This window comes from Salvelinus sp. IW2-2015, linkage group LG11 (assembly GCF_002910315.2).
Source record: "Salvelinus sp. IW2-2015 linkage group LG11, ASM291031v2, whole genome shotgun sequence".
Lineage (NCBI taxonomy): Eukaryota > Metazoa > Chordata > Actinopteri > Salmoniformes > Salmonidae > Salvelinus > Salvelinus sp. IW2-2015.
The window spans coordinates 9857804-9882004 of record NC_036851.1 but is presented as its reverse complement, the minus strand read 5'-3'; the positions used below and the strand labels follow the sequence as shown (position 1 = coordinate 9882004).

At 44.7% G+C, this 24201-nt stretch overlaps 1 protein-coding gene across 1 annotated transcript in view; it reads right to left on the bottom strand.

Annotated features, from left to right (window-relative positions):
* LOC111969763 (guanine nucleotide-binding protein G(i) subunit alpha-2) overlaps window positions 1-24201 on the bottom strand; it is a 152778-nt gene that overhangs the window by 12685 nt on the left and 115892 nt on the right. The window contains exons 3-4 of the mRNA XM_023996010.2: window positions 21102-21243; window positions 10131-10291 (exon numbers count right to left, since the gene is read on the bottom strand). Coding sequence (XP_023851778.1) covers window positions 10131-10291; window positions 21102-21243 — 303 coding nt within the window. The remainder of the gene's footprint in view (window positions 1-10130; window positions 10292-21101; window positions 21244-24201) is intronic.

Genomic DNA, 24201 nt, shown 5'->3' with positions numbered 1-24201 from the left:
GTTATATTATGGTCCTAATACAATAGATCATTTTAGGAGGGTTGAGCAATGTGTAGGTTAACTGGAGCTGCTATCTCTATAATTATTCAGCTAATTAACCAACGAAGCACTGATGGCTGCACTGAAAATTGTTAATTTTTCAATGCCGTTAAAATGATCAAAAACATAGTCCTCTATTGATCGTAGGTCCATTGTCATTTCTACACAGTTTCGATTTGGTGTCAGTCATTTTAAGTATCGAATTTGTTTCCCCCCTAAAAATATATTTTTTACGGATTGGACCCCCTCGCGTGTTTGTTACCCCTGATGTAGGGTATATATTTAACTCAGAGGGTGTCCTTAGTTTTCAGGAATTTCTCCTTTTTCGATTTGCCAGGGTCGTCACTCTTTCTTTATCTTAGACTGCAGTCAGCGCTTCGTGCCCTTATGGGTCCCATGGGGTACACGTTTGGAAAGGCACCCAGTGAATTTTGACATTCTCTTCCAGAGGTTTTATATCAGTTATTTGCTCTCATCTTCAATTACTAAAGCAGAAAGATCTTTTAATGGTTAAAGTGTATGTAAAGGATTTTGCTAGATGATGATGCTATTGATTGGGAAAATGTCTGGGAGAATATATTTCACTCATCAAAGAACCCCAAACCATCAGTGAATTAATTTTAAGCTCTGTCGTAGGTCGTACTGGACACCACTTGTAAGATTTCATGCAAAACGGGATCTAAGCCCAAACTGTGACCTATGTTCCCTCAATACACTTGGCACATACAAACATACGATATGGGGTTGTCCTGAGGTTTATGAGTTTTGTTGGAAAGTGTTGTCTATTCTCTCTGACATGATTGATAAAACTGTACCCTTTGAACCAGTTCCTCTTTCACTTAATGACGATTCAGGTATGCAGCTGAAGGAGAAACAGTGTAAAGTGAAGTAAAACATACGTTGTTCAGTGCTGGTTGCCACCTCATGACCTTCATATAAGGAAATGGTTGGCATACTTTCAGGACGTAGTTATATTGGAGTTATCCACCGCCCGCATGAATAAAGCTAAACATACTACTATAGACATTTGGAAAGTAGCTGCCTCAATAATCTCTTTGTGATGTTATATGGGTAAACAATTGTACTGTATGTCATTTTTATTTTATTGTAGTGTTTGTCTGTTGTTTCGTTTTTTGGTATGTTTATGTTTTTTTTTTATATGATGTGTTGACTGGGGTTGGGGATGGGGTACCAGGGTTATGTTTGGGATGGGTGACTGGGGGGGAATGTGGGGTTGTTCAAAAAGGGGGGAATTGTATTGTGTTTTATTGATAGTATTGCCTTTGTGATCCAATAAAAAAACGATATAATAATTAATTCACTCTGTTCTCTTGTAGTGAAGGATGCATGCTATGACATTCATCAACCTTGATACATTATCATTAGTGTAAGAGTGTATGTGTATGGAGTGTATGGAGAAAAACAGCATATGAAAACCAATGTAAAACCTAAGGGAATCTGACTCTCCTTGGAAGTCATCCTAGAGCTCATCCTTGACCTTAAGGCTGACCCCTGCAGCTTGACCCTGCCCTGCAAGAGAGTCCTAATCCTGGGGCCTGCCAGGATGGAATCTCAGATAACTAATCAACACGTTATCATTCTAATGTTGTCTGGACTGCCAACCAGCAAGATAGAGCCATATGAGAGAGTCAGAGCATAAGGAGGATCATGATTTAGAGAAAGTTTCAGAGATTTGTCTGCTGATGCTTCCCCCTGTGGAGTAATGTGACAGGTTTCACACAGCAGCAGATGGGAGAGGAGATGAGAGCATGAGAGGAAAGGAGAGGAGAGGAACACATTACCACCATACATCAGTCTAATGGGAGGCTGGCCAGAGGTATTACACAGCCCTGAGTAAACCTGATATGATACAAACAAGCAGCCGATCAATCCAGCTGCCATTGTTATACCATCAAGGTAAATACCCAGCCTTCTTCTCTAGGAAGAAATGAATGATCTCTATGTTTCTGTGATGCTATTAAAGAGGAAATTGGCAGACAAAGCCGAGTTGTTAAGCTGTATGCAAAGTAGACGGGGGCTCGTTTTCCAGTTTGAATAAAAAATAAAATCGCAGCAGGAGGGGATAGCGAGATCTAACTGGTGGTAAATGTTGGCCTCCTGGTGTGTGTGCAGATTGCATACTGATTGTAGTAGAGGAAGGGAGGGGATGGAGGGAGGAGTTGTTATTGAAAGTCTTGGAGTTGATTCCCCCTGGCATGGGGGAGTGTTACTGACAGTCAGAAGGTGTTATTGAAAATCCACAAAAATGCTGTTTGTCACACCCTGATCGGTTTTACCTGTCTTTGTGCTTGTCTCCACCCCCCTCCAGGTGTCGCCCATCTTCCCCTGAGCATGTATACCTGTGTTCTCTGTCTGTTGCCAGTTTGTCTTGTCTTGTCAGGTCTTACCAGCGTGCTTTCCCGTTTTCCCGTTTCTGAAGTGTTTGTTTCCTAGTTTTCCCGGTTCTGACCATTCTGCCTGCCCTGATCCCGAGCCTGCCTGCCGTCCTGTACCTGCCTGACTCTAACCTGATTACGAACCTCTGCCTGTCCTCGACCTGCCCTGTCCTCCACCTGCCCTTTAAAATAAATTATTGAGAACTGCACTTTCCGCCTCCTGTGTCTGCATCTGGGTCATATCGTACGAGTCGTGATAGTACGAACTGGCCATAACTGACCCAGCAGACTCAGACCAGCTCCACAATGCTGTCTCCCAGCAAGGAGCCACCATTGGACTCCATACCCTGGCAGAACGCCATGACCTGCGTTCGATACATTGCTGGAGCAATTCCGCCGATTCCCTACAAGGCAGCAAGCCACACCAGTAATTCCCCAAACTCTCAGCAACCCCACCACCAGCGGCACTTCTTCCCAGCGTACCACAGTGTCCCGAGAACCGCGCCTACCTCCCCCGGAGTGCTACGCTGGAGATTCTGGAACCTGCTGGGCCTTTCTCTCCCAGTTCTCCCTCATCTTCGAGCTACAGCCTTCGTCGTTCCTCTCGGACAGCTCGAGGATAGGGTTCCTCATAACGCTGATGTTCGGGAGGGCACTCGCCTGGGCTACGGGCGGTGTGGGAGCAACAGTCCGCCGTCTGCCTCAGTCTGGAGGAGTTTGTGGCGGAAGTACAGAAGGTGTTCGATTCTCCGTTGTTCGGGAGAGAGGGTGCTCGTAAACTGCTCCAGCTACATCAAGACTCCCGTAGTGTGGCAGACTACGCAGTGGAGTTTCGTTGGCGGCTGACAGTGGCAGCTGACAGGGCCTGGAACCCGGAAGCATTATTCAACATGTTCCTTCACGGATTATCGGAGGTGATCAAAGATGAGTTCACAGCCCAGGAGCTGCCCATGGACCTCGACTCCCTCATAGCCTTGACTATCTGGATTGATAGGCGGCTACGAGAACGTAGGAGGGAGAGAGAATCTGTTCCCTGTCGCCCTCGCTCACCCTCGATTCCCACAACGCCTCAGAGGAATCCTGGAAACACCCAAAGTAATTTACGAGAGAATCCAATGTCACCTGAGTGCTCACAGGAATCGCCGAGGGCGGCTACTGGGAAGGGCTCGATTGTCTCCAGATGAACGTTTACGCAGACTGAACACCAGGAGCTGTCTGTATTGCGGGACTACAGGAAATTATATTTCCACCTGTCCATTAAAAAGACCAGGCTCATCAGTAAGTACGAGTACTCTGGTGAGCCGTACGGGGATTTTCCAATCTCCCATTACTCGCACCCATCTCCATGCCACCCTGTTGTGGGGTGACCGGGCCAAATCACTCCAGGTGCTCATTGACTCTGGGGCCGATGAAAGCTTTATTGACGCTACCTTGGTGTCGGACCTGGGCATCTCCACTCGACCAGGGCACAGGCGGCAGGGCACAGGCGGCAGAGCACAGGCGGCAGGGCACAGGCGGCAGGGCACAGGCGCCAGCCCACCGACCTGGCCAACCTCTCCCGTCAACTCGTCAGAGGGCTGGATGGGCGCTCTATTGGCAGAGTCACCCGCACTATGATTCTGAACAACATATGACTATCAGGAAATCACACAGTGCATAGAGTTCGTGCTCATAGAATCTCCCCATGTACCCATGGTTTTGGGATATTCATGGCTCCAGAAGCACAATCCCCTGATTGACCTGGCTACTGGTTCTATCGTGGGTTGGAGCCCGTTCTGCCATGCTCATTGTCTTAAGTCGGTCCAGCCTGCCCCAGGATGTCTACCTGTAGGCTTGAGAGAAGCCTCGGATCTCTCCACCATTCCCGCGGAGTACCTGGACCTCCGGGAACTCTTCAACAAGGCCCACGCTACGTCTCTTCCTCCGCATCGACACTATGACTGCGCCATTGACCTTATCCCGGGGGGCTTTACTCCCTGTCGGGTCCAGAGACCAAGGCTATGGAGTACATTGAGAACTCTCTCACTGCAGGGAGTATTCATCCATTGGCCGGCGCAGGGTTCTTCTTTGAGTAGAAAACAGCCTTTAACACGGCTAGTGGATACTATGAGTACTTAGTTATACCATTCGGACTGACCAACACCCACCCGGTGTTCCAGGCCCTGGTCAACGATGTGCTCCGGTACATGCTGGACCAGTTCGTGTTTGTCTACCTCAACGACATCCTTGTCTTTCCTGTTCAGCTCAAGAACACGTCCTCGACGTCCGACAAGTCCTTCAGTGTCTCCTGGAGAACCAGCTTTTCGTTAAAGCGAAGAAGTGTGAATTCCATCGCTCCACCATCTCCTTCCTAGGATACGTCATCGCTGCAGGGTATATACAGATGGATCCCGACAAGGTGAGAGCGGTGTTGGATTGGCCTCAACCCACATCCAGAATGCAGCTGCAACGTTTCCTGGGGTTTTCTCATTTCTACCGCCGCTTCATCCGGGGCTACAGCATCCTGGCATCCCCCCTCTCAGCACTCACCTCTCCCAAGGTTCCGTTCACGTGGTCTCCAGCAGCTTACCAGGCGTTCTTGGACCTCAAACATCGATTCACTACAGCCCCCATCTTAATCCATCCGGTCATGCCCTGTCAGTTTGTGTTGTAGGTCGTAGCCTCGGATGTCGGAGTGGGGCTGTCCTGTCCCAGCGTTCTGCCCAGGACCAAAAGCTGCACCCCTGCGCTTTCCTCTCCCATCGTCTTACCCCTGCTGAGAGGAACTATGACGTTGGAAATAGAGAACTCCTCGCCGTCAAGATGGGGTTGGAGGAGTGGAGGCACTGGTTGGAGGGGATGGAACCACCATTCTTAGTGTGGACTGACTATATCTCCGCACACGCAAGTTCCTCAAATCTAGGCAGGTTCGTTGGGCCCTGGTATTCACTCAATTTCACTCTCTCCTACCGCTCGGGGTCCAAGAACATGAAGCCTGATGCACTTTCACGGTTGTATTTCCCCGCAGCTACTCCATCTGACCCCAAGACCATCCTCCCTACCTCCTGTCTACCGGCTGCAGTCGTCTGGGGTATAGAGAGCCTGGTCTGTAAGGTGCAGCATTCCCAGATGGAATCGGAGGGGGCTAACCAGTCCTGGAATGGACACATTTCTCAATATTGACCTGCCATCCAGGCTCCCATAGGCCTCTGGCTTTCGTCTTCTTCAACCACTCCCTGTTCCTCACCGCCCTTGGTCCCATATATCCCTGGACTTTGTTACTGGGCTTCCCGGCAACACTACTATCATGACGGTGGTGGATAGGTTTTCTAAAGCCGCCCATTTTATTCCCCTTCCAAAGTTAACCTCAGCCTAGGAGACGGCTCAGTTCATGGTGTAGCACGTCTTCTGGATCCATGGACTTCCGGTTGACATTGTCTCTGATCGTGGTCCCCAGTTCTTGTCCTGGTTCTGGAAGGCGTTCTGCACCATCATTGGGTCGTCAGCCAGCCTGTCCTCTGGTCTCCACCCCTAATCTAACAGCCAATCGGAGCAAGCCAATCAGGACCTGGAGACGGCCCTTTGTTGCCTCGTCTCCGCCAACCCCACCACCTGGAGCCAGCAACTCATGTGGGTGGAAAACGCCCATAACACCCTTCCCTGCTCGGCCACTGGTCTCTCGCCCTTCGAGTGTTCCTTGGGATATCATCCCCCACTCTTCCCTGAGCAAGAAGTCAGCATACCCTCTGCCCAGATGTGCTGCTATTTTTGAAGACCACATCCAGGTATCGTGACAAGCGGATTGCCACCAGATCCCTGCTTCCCGCTATCGGCATGGGCAGAGGGTATGGCTGTCCACTCGGGACCTGCTCCTCTTGGTGGAGTCCCGTAAACTTTACCCCTGTTTCATCATCAGTGGAGATTCCCTTTCCCCATCTCTAAAATCCTTAGCCCCTTTGCTTTTCATCTTCTGTTGCCCCACACCCTCGGTATCCATCCTATGTTTCATGTGTCCAAGATAAAACCTGTGTCTCACTGTACTTTGTCTTTTGTACTATCGCCTCCTATGTCTGCATCTGGGTCATATCCTGAGTCGTGATACTGTTCCCTGAAGGAGGGAAACGAGGTACAAGACAGCTATGGGGAGTTTGCTCATCAGCGCCCTCTACTGAATAACATTAGAATCACGCATGTCAAGAGCAATGACTGGTGGGAAGTCAATGACCTGAGAACGAGGGCCCCACCCTGGATAGCAGAACCGCTCCCGTGGTGAGGCGCCCGGAGCGAGTGAAAGTGTGCACCACTCCACAGGAGTAGAGAGCGATTCAAGGATAAGAGGGGGCAAGAGGGGATATAACTCAACCCATGGGGGTCCGCAGCAACAACAGCCACAGGTCCCTCCACCGAGCTAAAGCACATAGGCATGACAGGGACACCCAGAGTGACCGGTTTAGGTGGCGCGATGCGTCCATGTGTGAGTCTTTCGCTCACTACTGGAAAGGTCGCATGAGCAACAGCCTGGGGGGAAACACAGCCATCATAGAAGCCATCATCTCTTATAGGCGCAGGCACTGGCGAAAACCTATCTGAAATTGGACCAAGCAAAGCCAGAAACTGGCCTCCCTCTGCAGGGACAAGAATGCACGATTCTCGACTGAGTCTAAAAGGAATGTGCTGAGATGGAGTCAAATAGCTCTTCTCTTGATTCACTATGAAACCCAGAGACTGAACATGGGAAACCAGCATGGGTGTGTGTTACACCACCTGCTCCCTCGACTCCGCTACCACCAGCCAATCATGCAGGTAGTCCAATATCCTGAGCCCCAGACACCACAGAGGTGCCAAACCCGCCTCCACAACTTTGGTGAAAGTGTGAGGCAAGAGTGAAAGCCTGAAAGGGAGGTCCATCAACTTGTAGACCACAGCCTTGAAATGGAACTTCAGGAACTTCCTGTGAATGGAATATATGGCCACAAGAAAGTATGTGTTTAACAATGTTTTAATATAAGAGCTGATGTTTGCCCTGTCCACTCTGGGTTTGTGGCCTTTATTAGGTATTTTTTTAACTAGTCGAGTCAGTTAAGAACAAATTCTTATTTAAAATGACGGCCTATCTGGGATTAAAAATATTTTTTAAAATAAAAATATAGGACAAAATACACATCACGATAAGAGAGACACCACAACACTACATAAAGAGAGACCTAAAACAACAACATAGCATGGCAGCAACATATGAAAACATAGCATGGTAGCAAAACAACATGACAACATGGTAGCAACACAACATGGCAGCAGCACAACATGGTAGCAGAAAGATTTAGGGAGTCCCATTGCTTTAAGACTTTGTCAGGTGGTTTAAGCATGTCCCAGTTTAGGTCACCTAGCAGGACAAATTCAGACTTAGTGTAAGGGGCCAGGAGAGAGCTTAGGGCATTTAGGGTACAGGCCGGTGCTGATGGTGGCCGATAGCACCCAGCAACAGTCAACAAAGAGTTATTTGAAAGTTTAATGTGTAAAACCAGCAAATTTAATTGTTTGGGGACAGACTTGGTCGAGACAACTGAAGGTGTTCCTTGGTAACGATTACCACTCCACCACCTTTGGAAGATCTGTCTTGCCGAAAAAGGTTATAACCAGAAAGGTTAACATCAGTGTTCAAAAGACTCTTTCTTAACCATGTTTCAGTAATGACCAACACATCTGGATTGGAGCTGTGAAGCTACACTTTCAATTGATCAATTTTAGGTAATAAGCAGAAAACCCAGGCTTTTACGAGAGTGAAGTGAAGCAGATATCAGGGCACAAGTCAGAATTGGGGCTAGCAGTGACATACCCCAATTTGCAGTGCCACTTGGAGGTAGTTGTCACAGCAAACATCTGGGGAGGGGGGCAAGGGGAGACCCCAGCCGGTGCCACCTCCCCTTTCACTGCGCTATGTGCGCGGGGGTTGCACACATTAAGAATAAACCCAGGGAAAAAACGTTATCATGGAGGTGATCATGCCCACCAGTCATAGGTACCGGTGACACCGCACCTTGTAACCCAGCTAGAAAAGGGACAAACAGCTCTGAAAAACAGACCCCATCTGTGATAACAGACAGGGCCATTCGTAATTAAATCTAATTCCCAGGAACAAAACGCGTTGAGCAGGAGACAGACATCTCATCTTGGAGTTCATATGAACCACAGAGACTGTGTGTGGGATAAAAGCATGATTGCCAATCACCTACCGAGTCCATAACCTATATCACTAAGTACCTCATAGGGACCAGAGGGAGGACCCAGCAATGAATCCCAGTAATAAGACACCTATGGAAAGGGGTACCCCCTTGTGGTTAGCGAGCACCTGGGGAGCACGTTGTGCTTCCGTGATACTGTATAGCCCACCATAGCCTGGCCCTTTTATAAGCACAGACAGAGGCACTGTTGTCACAGTATGCTAGCCGACGTCCAACATGCAGCTTATCAGTCTTGCTACCTGGCATTATCCCCGCAGGCTAGCACTAGCCGCAGTACAGTCAACTAGAATAACCAATTGACTGAACGCTTCATATGCTAAATGAGAGAGCTACACAAACCCATGAAATTATCAGTGGCAGTACGCTAGCTAACTGGCCTTAATGAGTTAGCTATACAGCGCTGTTTAACTAGCCTGATCCCGTCCACATAAGAGACAATCGTCGACCAAGTCTGGGAAGAGAGGTAAACGGCGCTTGACTGAGGCAGGGCACAGACGGCAGGGCACAGACGGCAGGGCACAGGCGGCAGGGCACAGACGGCAGGTCACAGGCGGCAGGGCACAGACGGCAGGGCACAGGCGGCAGGGCACAGACGGCCAGGGCCCAGGCAACCAGGCCGGCAGGGGCCACAGACCGGCAGGGCACAGACGCCGCAAGGGCACAGGCCGGCAGGCACAGACACGCAGGGGGAAGCGAGTCGCGCCACAGGGCACAGACGGCAGGGGACAGGCGGCAGGGCACAGACGGCAGGGCACAGGCGGCAGGGCACAGACGGCAGGGCACAGACGGCAGGGGACAGGCGGCAGGGCACAGACGGCAGGGCACAGGCGGCAGGGCACAGACGGCAGGGCACAGGCGGCAGGGCACAGACGGCAGGGCACAGGGCATGCCCACCGACCTGGCCAACCTCTCCCGTCAAGTCGCCTCCCTTAGCCAGTGACAGAGTGCACAGCAACCAGGTTGAGCCAGGGCAACATTTGTATGCCTCAGCCCGACAAGACACTTGATCCGACCAAATTCAAACTCACGAAACCGGTTATCGAGCTTTAACACACAACATCCAGAAGGATGAGCATGCACTCCTTAAGTGGGATAGTTAAGTTGGAGCAAAGCCTGATAGATTTAGTGTAAATTGTTTTTTAATGCGTGAAATTGTTCCGCTCAAGGTGAAGAACATTGAAGGAATGAGTGCTCTGGCCTTGTCAGATGTGATTCTAATGTTCTTCAGTAGAGAACGCTAGCGCAAACTCCCCATAGCTGTGTTGTAACGAGTTGACTGACTGAAACGGAACCACAGAGTGTTTTATATCCTCATGAAGGGATGTAGTCTAAAGTTATAGAGCGTATTTTACTGTATTACTAACCATAGCCCAAATAAGACGGCCCTCCCATACCGCTCTTAGCTGCAGCAAACAAACAAACAAACAAAAAACACACAAACAGCCAAACACACACACACACTATGCCTACTCACTATGCGGCTGAGTCATTGAGCTGGTATTCTCTGGAGCGTGTGAAGCAGCTCTGCACCCCGCTGTCGGACCACAGGCGACGGATCACTTTGGACAGGTCATCGGGCAGGATGCCCTGCTCCTCAGCAGCAGCCGACAGGGCAAAGAGCTGGCGGGCGTCATCCTGCAGGGGTGGGAGCGGACAGGAGAGGGCCATTATGGCCAGAGCTAGGAGGCTGCAGGTCAGACATACCACAGGACTACAGAACAGTCATTGCCACAGACATCACAGAGAGTGAGGGCTTATGTTTAGATCTCAGGAGGGAGAACCCACATTATCAACAAGCAAACACATCTGCTGGGATGAGGCAAGATCTGATCATAAATAGTTAACAAGACACAATGATTGAGTGACTCAGATTAAGCTAATAAATATTGGTGTGTTTTGACAGGTGGCCAATGGCCCAAGGTCAATTGTGCCACAGTTTAAATACGTAGCTTTATATATTGTTATGTCATCACTGGGGACCTGTCATAACCAGAGGCCAGGCAATCTCCACTGTGTGTATGGCTAATTTGGGAGATATATTAGTGTCTGGCTGATAAATAATCCACTGTTGTAATAAAGTGTGACAGTGGCAGCTAGTGGCAGGCAGGAGATAGATATATTTCCTCTGGGTGTTTCTCCCACTACCTTCTGTCCTGTAAATAGACAGGAATTAATGGGATGATGGTGATGATGACAACAGAAGTCTGTCGCCAATGTGAAGGGGTCAAAGTCACGACATTAAATAGTTCAGAGTTATGGCCACACATATCTCTCCTATTGTCCAGCTAATGAGTGAGAGGGCTAGCAAGTCAGTAAGCTCTGTACCCACCCAGCTACCGTGGAATCCCTACCTAGTCAGGCATTCATCTCTCTATAGTGAGATGAACACCTGTCTAGGCTCAGAGAGCCAGCCACCTCCATAACCATAGACTCAGCAGAACAGACTGATGAACACCTCCACATACTGTACACTGTACATCTCTCCAACCACATACACATACAGTATGCAGATCTGCTGTGTCACCTGTGTTTCCATACTAGCAAATTAGCTAAACTCAAAGTGGATAATCAATCAATTTGGTGAAGTGGACCAAAATTGCCATAAATATACAGTTCAATTTAAGACTGGGAGTGAAGCAATGTTATTACAGTAAACTAAAACTGAAACTAAACTGAAAACTGAATAGTTTTTTCATGATTAGTTAACTGAAATAAAATAATGAACAGACTTGTTTGAAAAACTAAAACTATACTGAAACTCAGCGGCGTGGAACTAGTTTTACACGGAGTTACATTATTTTCCAGAGAGTCCCGAGTTGATTATCCCTTTTATACCAAGGCTATAATTGAAAACATTTCCGCAAGAAATGTAGAAATGTGTTCAACATCCACTGAAGTAGCTAGCAAGTTTACCAAATTAACCAAATTGAACCAAATTGAACAATGCCAATAATGTTTTCAATTCGACTTTGGCTTTCAAAAGCAGCTCAAACATAGAACATGTAAGAATGAACTTCATAGTCATTGAATAATACTGTACATTATAGGGAATCATAAAACTGGTTGTTTGGATCCTGGATGCTGATTGGACAAGCAGCGTTCCAAGCCGTGCTGTATTGGCCTTCACAGACACACATATGCCTGCTAACAGTTCCATCTGAAAATTATCACTGCGCCCCCATAACAATATCATGTTCATGTCCGAATCATCTCTTGTATTTATCTAAACTCGCACATTATTTCCCTTTGCTTCCAGTCTAGCATTTCGTTTGGTACAGCGGGTGTTAATATAAGCATCACTGTCTGCCTGATCTCTGTATCATAGACGCCTTTCTGTGTTTACAAACATTGTCGCAAGAGGGCGATGCGTGCAAATTGGTGGCAGAAAAAGGGGGGTTCAAATATGGAACACCAGCAAAAAAAAAGCCTCTATTTACATGTTTCTTATGAGTGCATTTCACACTACTTTTGGATTACAATTGAAAGTTTGTGTTATCATCACAAATCAACTGCATTATTCTTAAAAAACACTTCAACCAGTAAAATGGCTCTTTGGCTAGCTTTTGTTACAGCCTATATCAATGAGCGTTAGCATTATAGCTAACAACTGCTGCATCCCAAATAGTTATTTTGCAAAGATCACATCCAAATATAATCTTAGCGAATATTCAGGCAAGAATCAAAACGTCATTGTAAGCATATGAGAACCCCAAAAAGTTATTTTGTAATAAAACGTAAATCTAGGCAATGTTGAATGGGCAGATGGCGATGGCTTTCTTACTGCTGCAAAAGAGTTGCACGCATCTGTGCATTACGTCAGTGTGTCGTGTACTGGAAAGGGGTCTATACATAGAGGGTGAACAGTGCCCAGACGAGACGAGACAACTTTTTCTGAGCTAGGCGAAATCACACCGTCATTATCATGGACATATCCAAGTAAATGCCAAATGAAAAAAGCTCACCAAACAACATTGCAGCTATAGCGTACTGCCATTCCAGGTTCAATGACTGAATTAACTGACGTTTTTTAGCTAGCTAGCAAATGTGAAGAACGTTATCGAGCCTGCAAAGCAACCATTTTGTTGGGAACGGTTGACCACTCCTTTTGCATAGCTATGCAACTATGCAAAAATAATTAACGACTGGGTCTGTAGCAACATGACTAAAATAACTAACAACCAGATTTTTGTCCGGACTATATCTTTTGGTGGAAGAATGACATTGTATAAATTTTCTTATCAAAATAACACTAATGAAAATATGTATCGTAAATCATTGTTATTTTAATATGTTGGTAACAGTTTTATAAAAGCAATAAGGCATGCAAGGCAGTGCTGGGGCTCCCGAGTGTCGCAGCGGTCTCAGTGCTAGAGGCGTCACTACAGACCCAGATTCGATTTGAGGCTGTATCACAACCTGCCGTGATTGGGAGTCCCATAGGGTGGTGCACAATTGTCCCAGCATCGTCCGGGTTAGGGTTTGGCCAGGGTAGGCCCTCATTGTAAATAAGAATTTGTTCTTAACCGACTTGCCTAGTTAAATAAAGGTTAAATAAAATTTTAATAAATAAAAGTATCATGAATACAGTCACAGGTAAAATGCGTGAGGCCGAACAACGGCATTTACTTCAGACTGTCACGTTCTGACCATAGTTCTTTTGTGTTTTCGTTGTTTTAGTGTTGGTCAGGACGTGAGCTGAGTGGGCATTCTATGTTGTGTGTCTAGTTTTCCTGTTTCTGTGTTTGGCCTGATATGGTTCCCAATCAGAGGCAGGTGTTAGTCATTTGTCTCTGATTGGGAGCCATATTTAGGTAGCCTGTTTTGTGTTGTGTTTTGTGGGTGGTTGTCTTCTGTCTTTGTGTCTATGCACCAGATAGGACTGTTTCGGTTTTTCACATTTATTGTTTTGTAGTTTGTAGTGTTCACGTTTTTGTCATTATTAAAACATGATAAACACTAACCACGCTGCGCTTTGGTCCGATCCCTGCTACACCTCCTCTTCAGACGAAGAGGAGGACATCTGCCGTTACACAGACTGTATTCACGATGCAGCACTGCCTCTTGTGTCTTACTGTTTAAATAATTGACGCTATAGAATGCCCTTCAATCCAAACAAAAACAAATATTCAACATGCCATGGAATAAAATAAACTATCATGAATTACTATATGTTCACTTTTTAGTTTTTTTGTTGTTGGGGGGGGAAAAATCGAATGGGGTTTTCCAGCTTTTTTTCTAATGGGCTGTTCAAGCTTCTGAATCTAGCACGTCACATTGAGATTGACTTTATACTTTAAAGGTAGACTCAGCGAGATGACGTTGCCACGAGCAGCACCACAGATATTGGGAGCGTTTGAGTGGTAAGGCTAAAGCAGCCGACAGTAGACTAAAGTCGAGGAGTGAAGTCGGGAGAGGTGCATCTGTGACACCCGAAAGTGGCAAGAAGTGACATCCTCAAAAACACCAAAACTATACAACACATTCATGGCTACTACCCTCCCACGCATAGGCTACTTTATGTCCCTAACACTAACACTAAAACTGAAAATAAATCATATAAAAACGTATTAGAAATGTTTTAATAAAACCTAAATTAAACTAGTAAAGTCGATCTGAAAACAAACTGAAACTAAACTGAATTTCAAATCAAATCTTAAAACGAATAGAAATAAAAATGAATATAAAAACACAAAACTACAGTTTAATAGCCTCGGAGTGCAGTTCACAGAGGATTTTTGGCCTGTGTTTTGGGCATCTTTCTCTGATATGAAATGGCAAAGCAAATGAAATGAAATAACACAGCATATGGAGGCAAGATTTCCTCTCTGGGCACTGGGCTTAGGATGACTCACTGAGCCAATTCTGGGCACAAGTATGTGTGTGTGTGTGTGTATGCACACAAGTGTGTGTGTGTCCATGCACTGTTCTCTGTGTGTTCTTGTGCATCACTGTCTATACGTAAATGTTGTCTGAATGTACTGTATGAGAGCATGTTTGTGGCAGCCGGTGCACTAATTGCCTGCATAGGAGACAGAGTAAGTATCATTAGGTCCAACGACACACTGTATGAAGGATGGTCTGAAAACACAGAGGAGCGTACCCATCCATCCTCCCTTAAAAACCAAGGCAGACTCTCTAGTCATCCCTGTTAGACCCTCCCCTCAGGCCATGTGAAGACTAGAGTACAGTTATAAAGCACGTCCACGCATCCTACAGCTACAGACTCAAGACTGAAGCCCTCTAATATATACGGTCATACACTGGAGCTTGCTCTCTTTGAGAAACACACTGACAGTTTGTTCACAGGCTGAGCCCTCTGCATGGTAGCACTGGACTGGATTTGCTCTTACTGCTGACTCATTGGGTGTGACAGGTGAGACCTCCGAAGCTGTGTGTGAGTGTGTGTGTGTATGGGTCTGTAAATAAGAAGAAAGACTTGAAGATGGGTTGGGAATTAAGCCTTCCTTATCAGCCTGAGGTAGTCATTGTTTGATGTTGATGAACAGCAAACTCCCCAAGTTTCCAGATACATCGATGAAGTAAAAAAGATCAAACTGAAGCAAACTACTTCTATCCAGCATTGTCTGGGCTGCATGATGCATTTGCAGGTAGCAGCATCAGGGTCATTCCACGAAATGAGGTTCTTCTGCATCCCTTTGATATTTTAAGTTGACATTGTGCACAAATATTTAATTTGAAAAGCCTGTTATAGTAAATGAATTGCCCTTTAATATAGACCACATGGAAAACTCTATATACACTACATGGTCAAAAGTATGTGGATACCTGCTTGTCGAACATCTAATTTCAAAATCATGGGTATTAATATGGAGTTGGTCCCCATTTGCTGCTATAACAGCCTCCACTCTTCTGGGAAGGCTTTCCACTCGATATTGGAACATTGCTGCGGGGACTTGCTTCCATTCATCCACAAAAGCATTAGTGAGGTCGGGCACTGATGTTGGGAAATTACGCCTGGCTTGAAGTCGGCGTTCCAATTCATCCAAAAAGTGTTTGATGGGGTTGAGGTCAGAGCTCTGTGCAGGCCAGTCAAGTTCTTACACACCGATCTCGACAAAACATTTCTGTATGGACCTCACTTTGTGCACGGGGGCATTGTTATGCTGAAACAAAAAAAGGCCTTCCCCAAACTGTTGCCACTTTAGTTGGAAGCACAAAATCATCTAGAATGTCATTGTATGCTGTAATGTTAAGATTTCCCTTCACTGGAACTAAGGGGCTGAGCCCAAACCATAAAAAATAGCCCCAGACCATTATTCCTCCTCCACCAAACTTTACAGTTGGCACTATGAATTGCATAAAGTAGCATTCTCCTGGCATCTGCCAAACCCAGATTAGTTCGTCGGACTGCCAGATGGTAAAGAGTGACTCATCACTCCAGAGTCCAATGGCAGCGAGCTTTATGCCAGCCGACCCTTGGCATTGCGCATGGTGATCTTAGGCTTGTGCGTGGCTGCTCGGCCATGGAAACCCATTTCATGAAGCTCCAGATTAACAGTTTTTGTGCTGACGTTGCTTCCAGAAGCAGTTTGGAACTCGGTAATGAGTGTTACTCCTAGACGTTTCCACTTCACAATAACAGCACTTACAGTTGCCCGGGGCAGCAGGGCAGAAATTTGACAAACTTACTTGTTGGAAAGGTGGCATCCTATGATAGTGGCTTGTTGAAAGTCACTGAGCTCTTCAGTACGGGCCATTCTACTTTCAATGTCTGTCTATGGAGATTGCATGGTTGTGTGCTCAATTGTATACACTTGTCAGCAACAGGTGTGGCTGAAATAGCCAAATCCACTAACATGAATTGGTGGCCACATACTTTTGGCCATGTAGTGTATAACCAATTCATCCTTTGGCCGCCTCTCCTTACAGTTCTCTGCTGCCAATGACTGGAACGAACTACAAAAATCTCTGAAACTGGAAACACTTATCTCCCTCACTAGCTTTTAAGCACCAGCTGTCAGAGCAGCTCACAGATTACTGCACCTGTACATAGCCCATCTATAATTTAGCCCAAACAACTACCTCTTCCCCTACTGTATTTATTTATTTATTCATTTTGCTCCTTTGCACCCCATTATTTCTATTTCTACTTTGCACATTCTTCCACTGCAAATCTACCATTCCAGTGTTTTACTTGCTATATTGTATTTACTTCGCCACAATGGCATTTTTTGCCTTTACCTCCCTTATCTCATCTCATTTGCTCACATTGTATATAGACTTATTTGTGTACTGTATTATTGACTGTATGTTTGTTTTACTCCATGTGTAACTCTGTGTTGTTGTATGTGTCGAACTGCTTTGCTTTATCTTGGCCAGGTCGCAATTTTAAATGAGAACTTGTTCTCAACTTGCCTACCTGGTTAAATAAAGGTTAAAAAAAATAAAAAAATAAAAAATAAAGACAAATTTCAGCATTTTGACCTCGTCCCTCTGTGCAACCTCTGTGACTTCTGGGAAGATTTTAACCCACTTAATCCCAACATTTTCACCATCATTGTAAAGCCCTAGTTATTTTGTTGCTTTGACAAAGTCATTTCTAAAGATTATTATTTATTTAATGTGATTAGTGATTCATTTCATTAAAGTAGAAAGAACAACATGTCCCGAATTTTTTAGGTCAACCCTGTTACGTGAACTGAACTCTAGTTTTAATACGGTGAAACTGTTCCTTTTTAAATATTTTTTTCAAAAGAAAGATGAACATCTAATAGTCAAATCCTAAAATGTAAAAGCAGGTGAACTGGTTCTACTCTTATAGGCAATTGTCTGCTGTTTTGTGGTGGAAAACTGAGCGAGTCGAGCATAACACTGTTACCCATTGATAGAAAGGCTAGAAATGTTTTAACAAATAAACCATTTTTGCACAAAACAAACTTCCGTTCCCCCTGTTACAAGGGGATTTATAGATGATTTAAGATGAAGTCATCAACCCTGTTACAGTCAACCCTGTTACTTTATTTGGCACTTAATAGGCATTATAGTATTTTTATTTATTTAACCTCTTGAGATTTTTTTTTTCTTACACGATTCAAAAGGCAACTAATTGGTGGAACAACCCAGCAGCTGTCACGTTCTGACCATAGTTCTTGTGTGTTGTGCTTGTTTTAGTGTTGGTCAGGACGTGAGCTGGGTGGGCATTCTATGTTGTGTGTCTTGTTTGTCCGTTTCTATGTTTGGCCTAATATGGTTCTCAATCAGAGGCAGATGTTTTGTGTCGTCTCTGATTGGGGGGAATCATATATAGGTGGCTTGTTTTGTGTTGGGGTTTGTGGGTGGTTGTTTCCTGTCTTTGTGTTTTCGCTGCACCAGATAGGGCTGTATCGGTTTGCCACATTTTGTTATTTTGTATCGTTGTAAGTGTTCACTGTTTTGTTTTATTAAACATGTTGAGCACTGGCTACTCTGCGTGTTGGTCCGATCCCTGTTACACCCTCTCTTCTCGTGAAGAGGAGGAAGGCTGCCGTTACAGCAGCAGCATTGTTTTTTGAGGTGCACAGTGTTTACACACTGCTAAGGAAATCTGCTCGTGAAATGTGTCCTGCCAGCAGTTTTAAATAAACCCCTTCCAATAAACAGCTCAGTCCGAGTGCCACCTTTTCCTTTTTCAGCACACTTCATGTTTCTTCATTATCAAGCCTGCATGGCCCCCATGGAGGCAGGAAAATCCACTCACAGCCTCAAACTCCTCTCTCCCACTCACTCTCTAAACCTCCTCATTCTCTCTCTCCATCTCCCTGAGCACTGTGGTTGGTGTGTGTGTGTGTGTGTGTGTGTGTGTGTGTGTGTGTGTGTGTGTGTGTGTGTGTGTGTGTGTGTGTGTGTGTGTGTGGTGTGTGTGTGTGTGTGTGTGTTGTGTGTGTTTGCAACCGTGCACAAGACATCCATTAATAGTTGTCCATTGTCAAGGCAATTCTAACTAATAAAATGCTAAATCAACCAAAGCAATGTTGAATGTTGGAATTTAGAATATTTGGTTGATAAGAGCAGCAGCGTTGATTTGAAACCCATTCTATTTCTTTGCTATGGCGATTCAATTCAATATACTTACAGTACCAGTCAAAAGTTTGGGCACACTTACTCGTTCAATTTTCTTTATTTTTACTATTTTCTACATTGCAGAATAATAGTGAAGACATAAAAACTATGAAATAACACATATGTAATCATGTAGTAACCAAAAAAGTGTTAAGCAAATCAAAATATATTTTAGATTCTTCAAAGTAGCCACCCTTTGCCTTGATGACAGCTTTGCACACTCTTGGCATTCTCTCAACCAACTTCACCTGGAATGCGTTTCCAACAAGGAGTTCCCACATATGCTGAGCACTTGTTGGCTGCTTTTCCTTCACTCTGCGGTCCAACTCATCCTAAACCACTTCAATTAGGTTGAGGTCGGGTGATTGTGGAGGCCAGGTCATCTGATCCAGCACTCCATCACTCTCCTACTTGGTCAAATAGCCCTTACAAAGCCTGGAGGTGTGTTGGGTCATTGTCCTGTTGAAAAACAAATGATATTCCCACTATGCGCAAACCAGATGAGATGCGCATCGCTGAAGAATGCTGTGGTAGCCATGTTGGTTGAGTGTGCCTTGAATTCTAAATAAATCACAGACAGTGTCACCAGAAAAGCACCCCCACACATCACACCTCCTCCTCCATGCTTCACGGTGGGAACCACACATGCTGAGATCATCCATTCACCTACTCTGCGTCTCACAAAGACACGGCGGTTGGAACCAAAAATCTCACATTTGGACTCATCAGACCAAAGGACATATTTCCACCGGTCTAACATCCATTGCTCATGTTTATTGGCCCAAGCAAGTCTCTTCTTATTATTGGTGTCTTTTAGTAGTGGTTTCTTTGCAGCAATTCAACCATGAAGGCCTGATTCACAGTCTCCTCTGAACAGTTTATGTTGAGATGTGTCTGTTACTTGAACTCTGTGAAGCATTTATTTGGGCTGCAATCTGAGGTGCAGTTAACTCTAATGAAGTTATCCTCTGCAGCAGAGGTAACTCTGGGTCTGACTTTCCTTTGGCGTACCTCATGAGAAACAGTTTCATCATAGCGCTTGATGCTTTTTGCGACTGCACTTGAAGAAGTTCATGAAAGCTTCCGGATTGACTGACCTTCATGTCTTAAAGTAATGATGGACTGTCGTTTCTCTTTGCTTAGCTGTCATCCAGGCAAAGGTTGGCTACTTTGAAGAATCTCAAATATAAAATAAATGTTGATTTGTTTAACACTTTCTTGGTGATTCCATATGTGTTATTTCATAGTTTTGTATTATTATTCAACAATGTAGTAAAAATTGAGAAAAACCCTTGAATGAGTAGGTGTGTTCAAACTTTTGACTGGTACTGTACATTTGAATATGATGATATCACAATTGAAAAGAGTAACTTTACTTAAGTAAAGTTGAGGGCCGGAAAACCGTGCCAATATATCCTCCAAACACCGGCTTTGACGGAATTATCACTTTTATACAACGGTTTAGCAACATTTTCAAATAATGATTGACATATTTGCATAAAAACTTTATTTTGTGAATTTATTCATACTATTTCATCCTTCCACATGATATAGTCCCGACACAAACAGTTGCTAACTTTTTTTGTTCTGTATCAATGGACGTTCGTTCTAAATGTTCAATTGCCATACTGGCTGGCAACCTTCTTATTCCTTGCTTGCTACTGTAGCTAGCCAACTACGGCTAACCTTTCAGGCACGTCAAACAGTGCAGCCAGAATAACAGTAAAGAAGCTGCGTTTGCGTTTGTTTAAGATGTTTTCTAGTGACATTTATTTAGATACATCCATAAAAATGAGCTAATGATGTACAATTTGGCCTGACATAGACAATGTGCTCTCTCGTCAGGACAATGTTGTTCAGAGGAACTAGCCAACAACACAGCTAAAATAATCACTTCAAACTGAAGCTGGAAAGACTGCAAACTAGCTGCATTTGGTAAAAAAAATATATATATTTTTTTCAAATAACACACTTATTTATCTATCTATATCTTTATATATATGGGATCTATACAGGATCCAGCTCCTGTGGAATCAACTCAGTCACCTGGGGAAATGTTCTCATGGAAAGTTGCAAGACCTTCGTGTGCTCATTAATGGGGGGCCAGACTGAAGGGTGGGGTATGTCAATGGTTGCATGATGGTACACACAATTTCCTATTGGCTGTTCTTTTCAAACTATCTTAGTACATGAAATGGCTCCTTGGATCGAGCATGGGATTATGGATGACAGTGACTAACCTTGTCTTTAAGGCCCAGGACATGGTAACTCAAGAGCTCTAGTGGATGTGTAGAGGCAAAGCTGGACGTCTTCTCTAATTATCTGACTGCAGAAACAGAGGAGCATAAAAAACATGCCCAAATGTGTGTTTGTGTGTGGGTCTTACCTCTCTGGCGGCTTCTGTGTAGTCAATCTTGAGATTGCCCATGGCCTTGATGATAGCCATGATGGACTGGATGGTGTTGCTGTAGACCACAGCTATGTACTGCTTACACTCATCTTCTGAGTAGCCATCCTCATGGATGATCCTGATCGGGAAGGAAAACAAACCTGAGCATTCTTCTGATGGACACCTACACCACCCGATGTCACAGGAAGGCCATAAAGATCATCAAGGACAACAACCACCCGAGCCACTGCCTGTTCACCCCGCTATCATCCAGAAGGCGAGGTCAGTATAGGTGCATCAAAGCAGGGACCGAGAGACTGAAAAACAGCTTCTATCTCAAGGCCATCAGACTGTTAAACAGCCACCACTAACATTTAGTGGCGCTGCCAACATACTGACTCAACTCCAGCCACTTTAATAATGGGAATTGATGGAAATTATGTAAAAATGTATCACCAGCCACTTTAAACAATTCCACTTAATATAATGTTTACATACCCTACATTACTCATCTCATATGTATATGTATATACTGTACTCTATATCATCTACTGCATCTTGCCATCTTTATGTAATACATGTATCACTAGCCACTTTAAACTATGCCACTTTATGTTTACATACCCTACATTACTCATCTCATATGTATGTACTCTACTACATCTACTGCATCTTGCCTATGCCGTTCTGTACCATCCCTCATTCATATATCTTTATGTAATATTCTTATCCCTTACACTTGTGTGTATAAGGTAGTAGTTGTGGAATTGTTAGGTTAGATTACTTGTTGGTTATTACTGCATTGTCGGAACTAGAAGCACAAGCATCGCTACACTCGCATTAACATCTGCTAACCATGTGTATGTGACAAATAAAATTTGATTTGGATTTGATTTGATGTCACTCAAGTCAGGAACAGTGTTGGGGATAATGTGTTACGATGACAATGACATCAGTGATGCTGACAGTGTGGCGTATTGACAACTCTTTAGGTGCTAACAGGAACGTTCATGTTCATCTGTTCTGTTGTGTCGTCAGCACATGTTAAGGGTGAGCACTGATGCTTTTGTAGCCGGTCCAACTCAAGGTGTCATAAAACATTTTTTTTTATAATGCACCCCCCCAACATTAACAATAGTTTCCCATGACCCTCCCCCTGTACTGTAAAACGTATTTAACACCCTCTCCCCTCATAGAATTAACTCAAAATAATGTTTACGAGGACAAATAATAATAACTTTAGCAACCCTGTGTTTATAAATGTTGATATTGACTTTGTCACTTCAGTATGCTTTTGTGGCACAGTCGATCCCACGCAGGGCTACGGGCCAGAAGTTTGATGGTTCGCCGACCACCATAGACAAACTCACTCATCCTGCCTGTTTCATTACACTACCACCAATGATCAGCTAGTGGGAAATCTGATATTCTACATTTTGATGCCATATTTCTAATTATATAGAATATATGCAACACATTTTCCACCAACAGGTTTCTCTGCCAATGCACCACATAACCAATTAACAAAGCATACTGACGTAGGCACTTCATTATCATGTTCAACACCGCAATAATAGACAAAAATGCTGGTTGGAGGATTCCGGATATCCTCCTTATTCCATCTTGGTTCCCATGAACCGAATAAAAAATACAAGTTAAATGGGTTTGCATCGCATTTTCAACTCTAGGCCTACTGATGGTTTTGTCACAATTTGTTTTACATATACACTTGAAGTCGAAAGTTTACATACACTTAGGTTGGAGTCATTAAAACTCGTTTTTCAACCACTCCACAAATTTCTTGTTAACAAACTATAGTTTTGGAAAGTCGGTTAGGACATCTACTTTGTGCATGACACAAGTCATTTTTCCAACAATTGTTTACAGAACTGAAAAAGCATGTGCGAGCAAGGAGGCCTACAAACCTGACTCAGTTACACCAGCTCTGTCAGGTGGAATGGGCCAAAATGCACCCGACTTATTGTGGGAAGTTTGTGGAAGGCTACCCGAAACATTTGACCCAAGTTAAACACATTAAAGGCAATGCTACCAAATACTAATTGAGTGTATGTAAACTTCTGACCCACTGGGAATGTGATGAAATAAATAAAAGCTGAAATAAATCATTCTCTCTTCTATTATTCTGACATTTCACATTCTTAAAATAAAGTGGTGATCTTAACTGACCTAAGACAGGGAATTTTTACTAGGATTAAATGTCAGGAATTGTAAAAACTGAGTTTAAATGTACTTGGCTAAGGTGTACGTAAACTTCTGACTTCAACTGTATATACAGTATATAATATAAATATATATATAACAAAAACATAAATGCAACATGTAAAGTATTTGTCTCTTGTTTCATGAGCTGAAATAAAAGAACAAAGAAAGTTTCCATACGCACAAAAAGCGTATTTCTCTCAAATGTTGTGCACGAATGTGTTACATTTACATTTAAGTCATTTAGCAGACGCTCTTATCCAGAGCGACTTACAAATTGGTGCATTACCTTATGATATCCAGTGGAACAACCACTTTACAATAGTGCATCTAACTCATTTAAGGGGGAGGGGGGGGGTTAGGAGGATTACTTTATCCTATCCTAGGTATTCCTTAAAGAGGTGGGGTTTCAGGGTGTCTCCGGAAGGTGGTGATTGACTCCGCTGACCTGGCGTCTGAGGGAGTTTGTTCCACCATTGGGTGCCAGAGCAGCGAACAGTTTTGACTGGGCTGAGCGGGAACTGTACTTCCTCAGAGGTAGGGAGGCGAGCAGGCCAGAGGTGGATGAACGCAGTGCCCTTGTTTGGGTGTAGGGCCTGATCAGAGCCTGAAGGTACGGAGGTGCCGTTCCCCTCACAGCCCGTAGGCAAGCCCATGGTCTTGAGCAGATGCGAGCTTCAACTGGAAGCCAGTGGAGAGAGCGGAGGAGCGGGGTGACGTGAGAACTTGGGAAGTTGAACACCAGACGGGCTGCGCGTTCTGGATGAGTTGTAGGGGTTTAATGGCACAGGCAGGGAGCCCAGCCAACAGCGAGTTGCAGTAATCCAGACGGGAGATGACAAGTCCTGGATTAGGACCTGCGCCGCTTCCTGTGTGA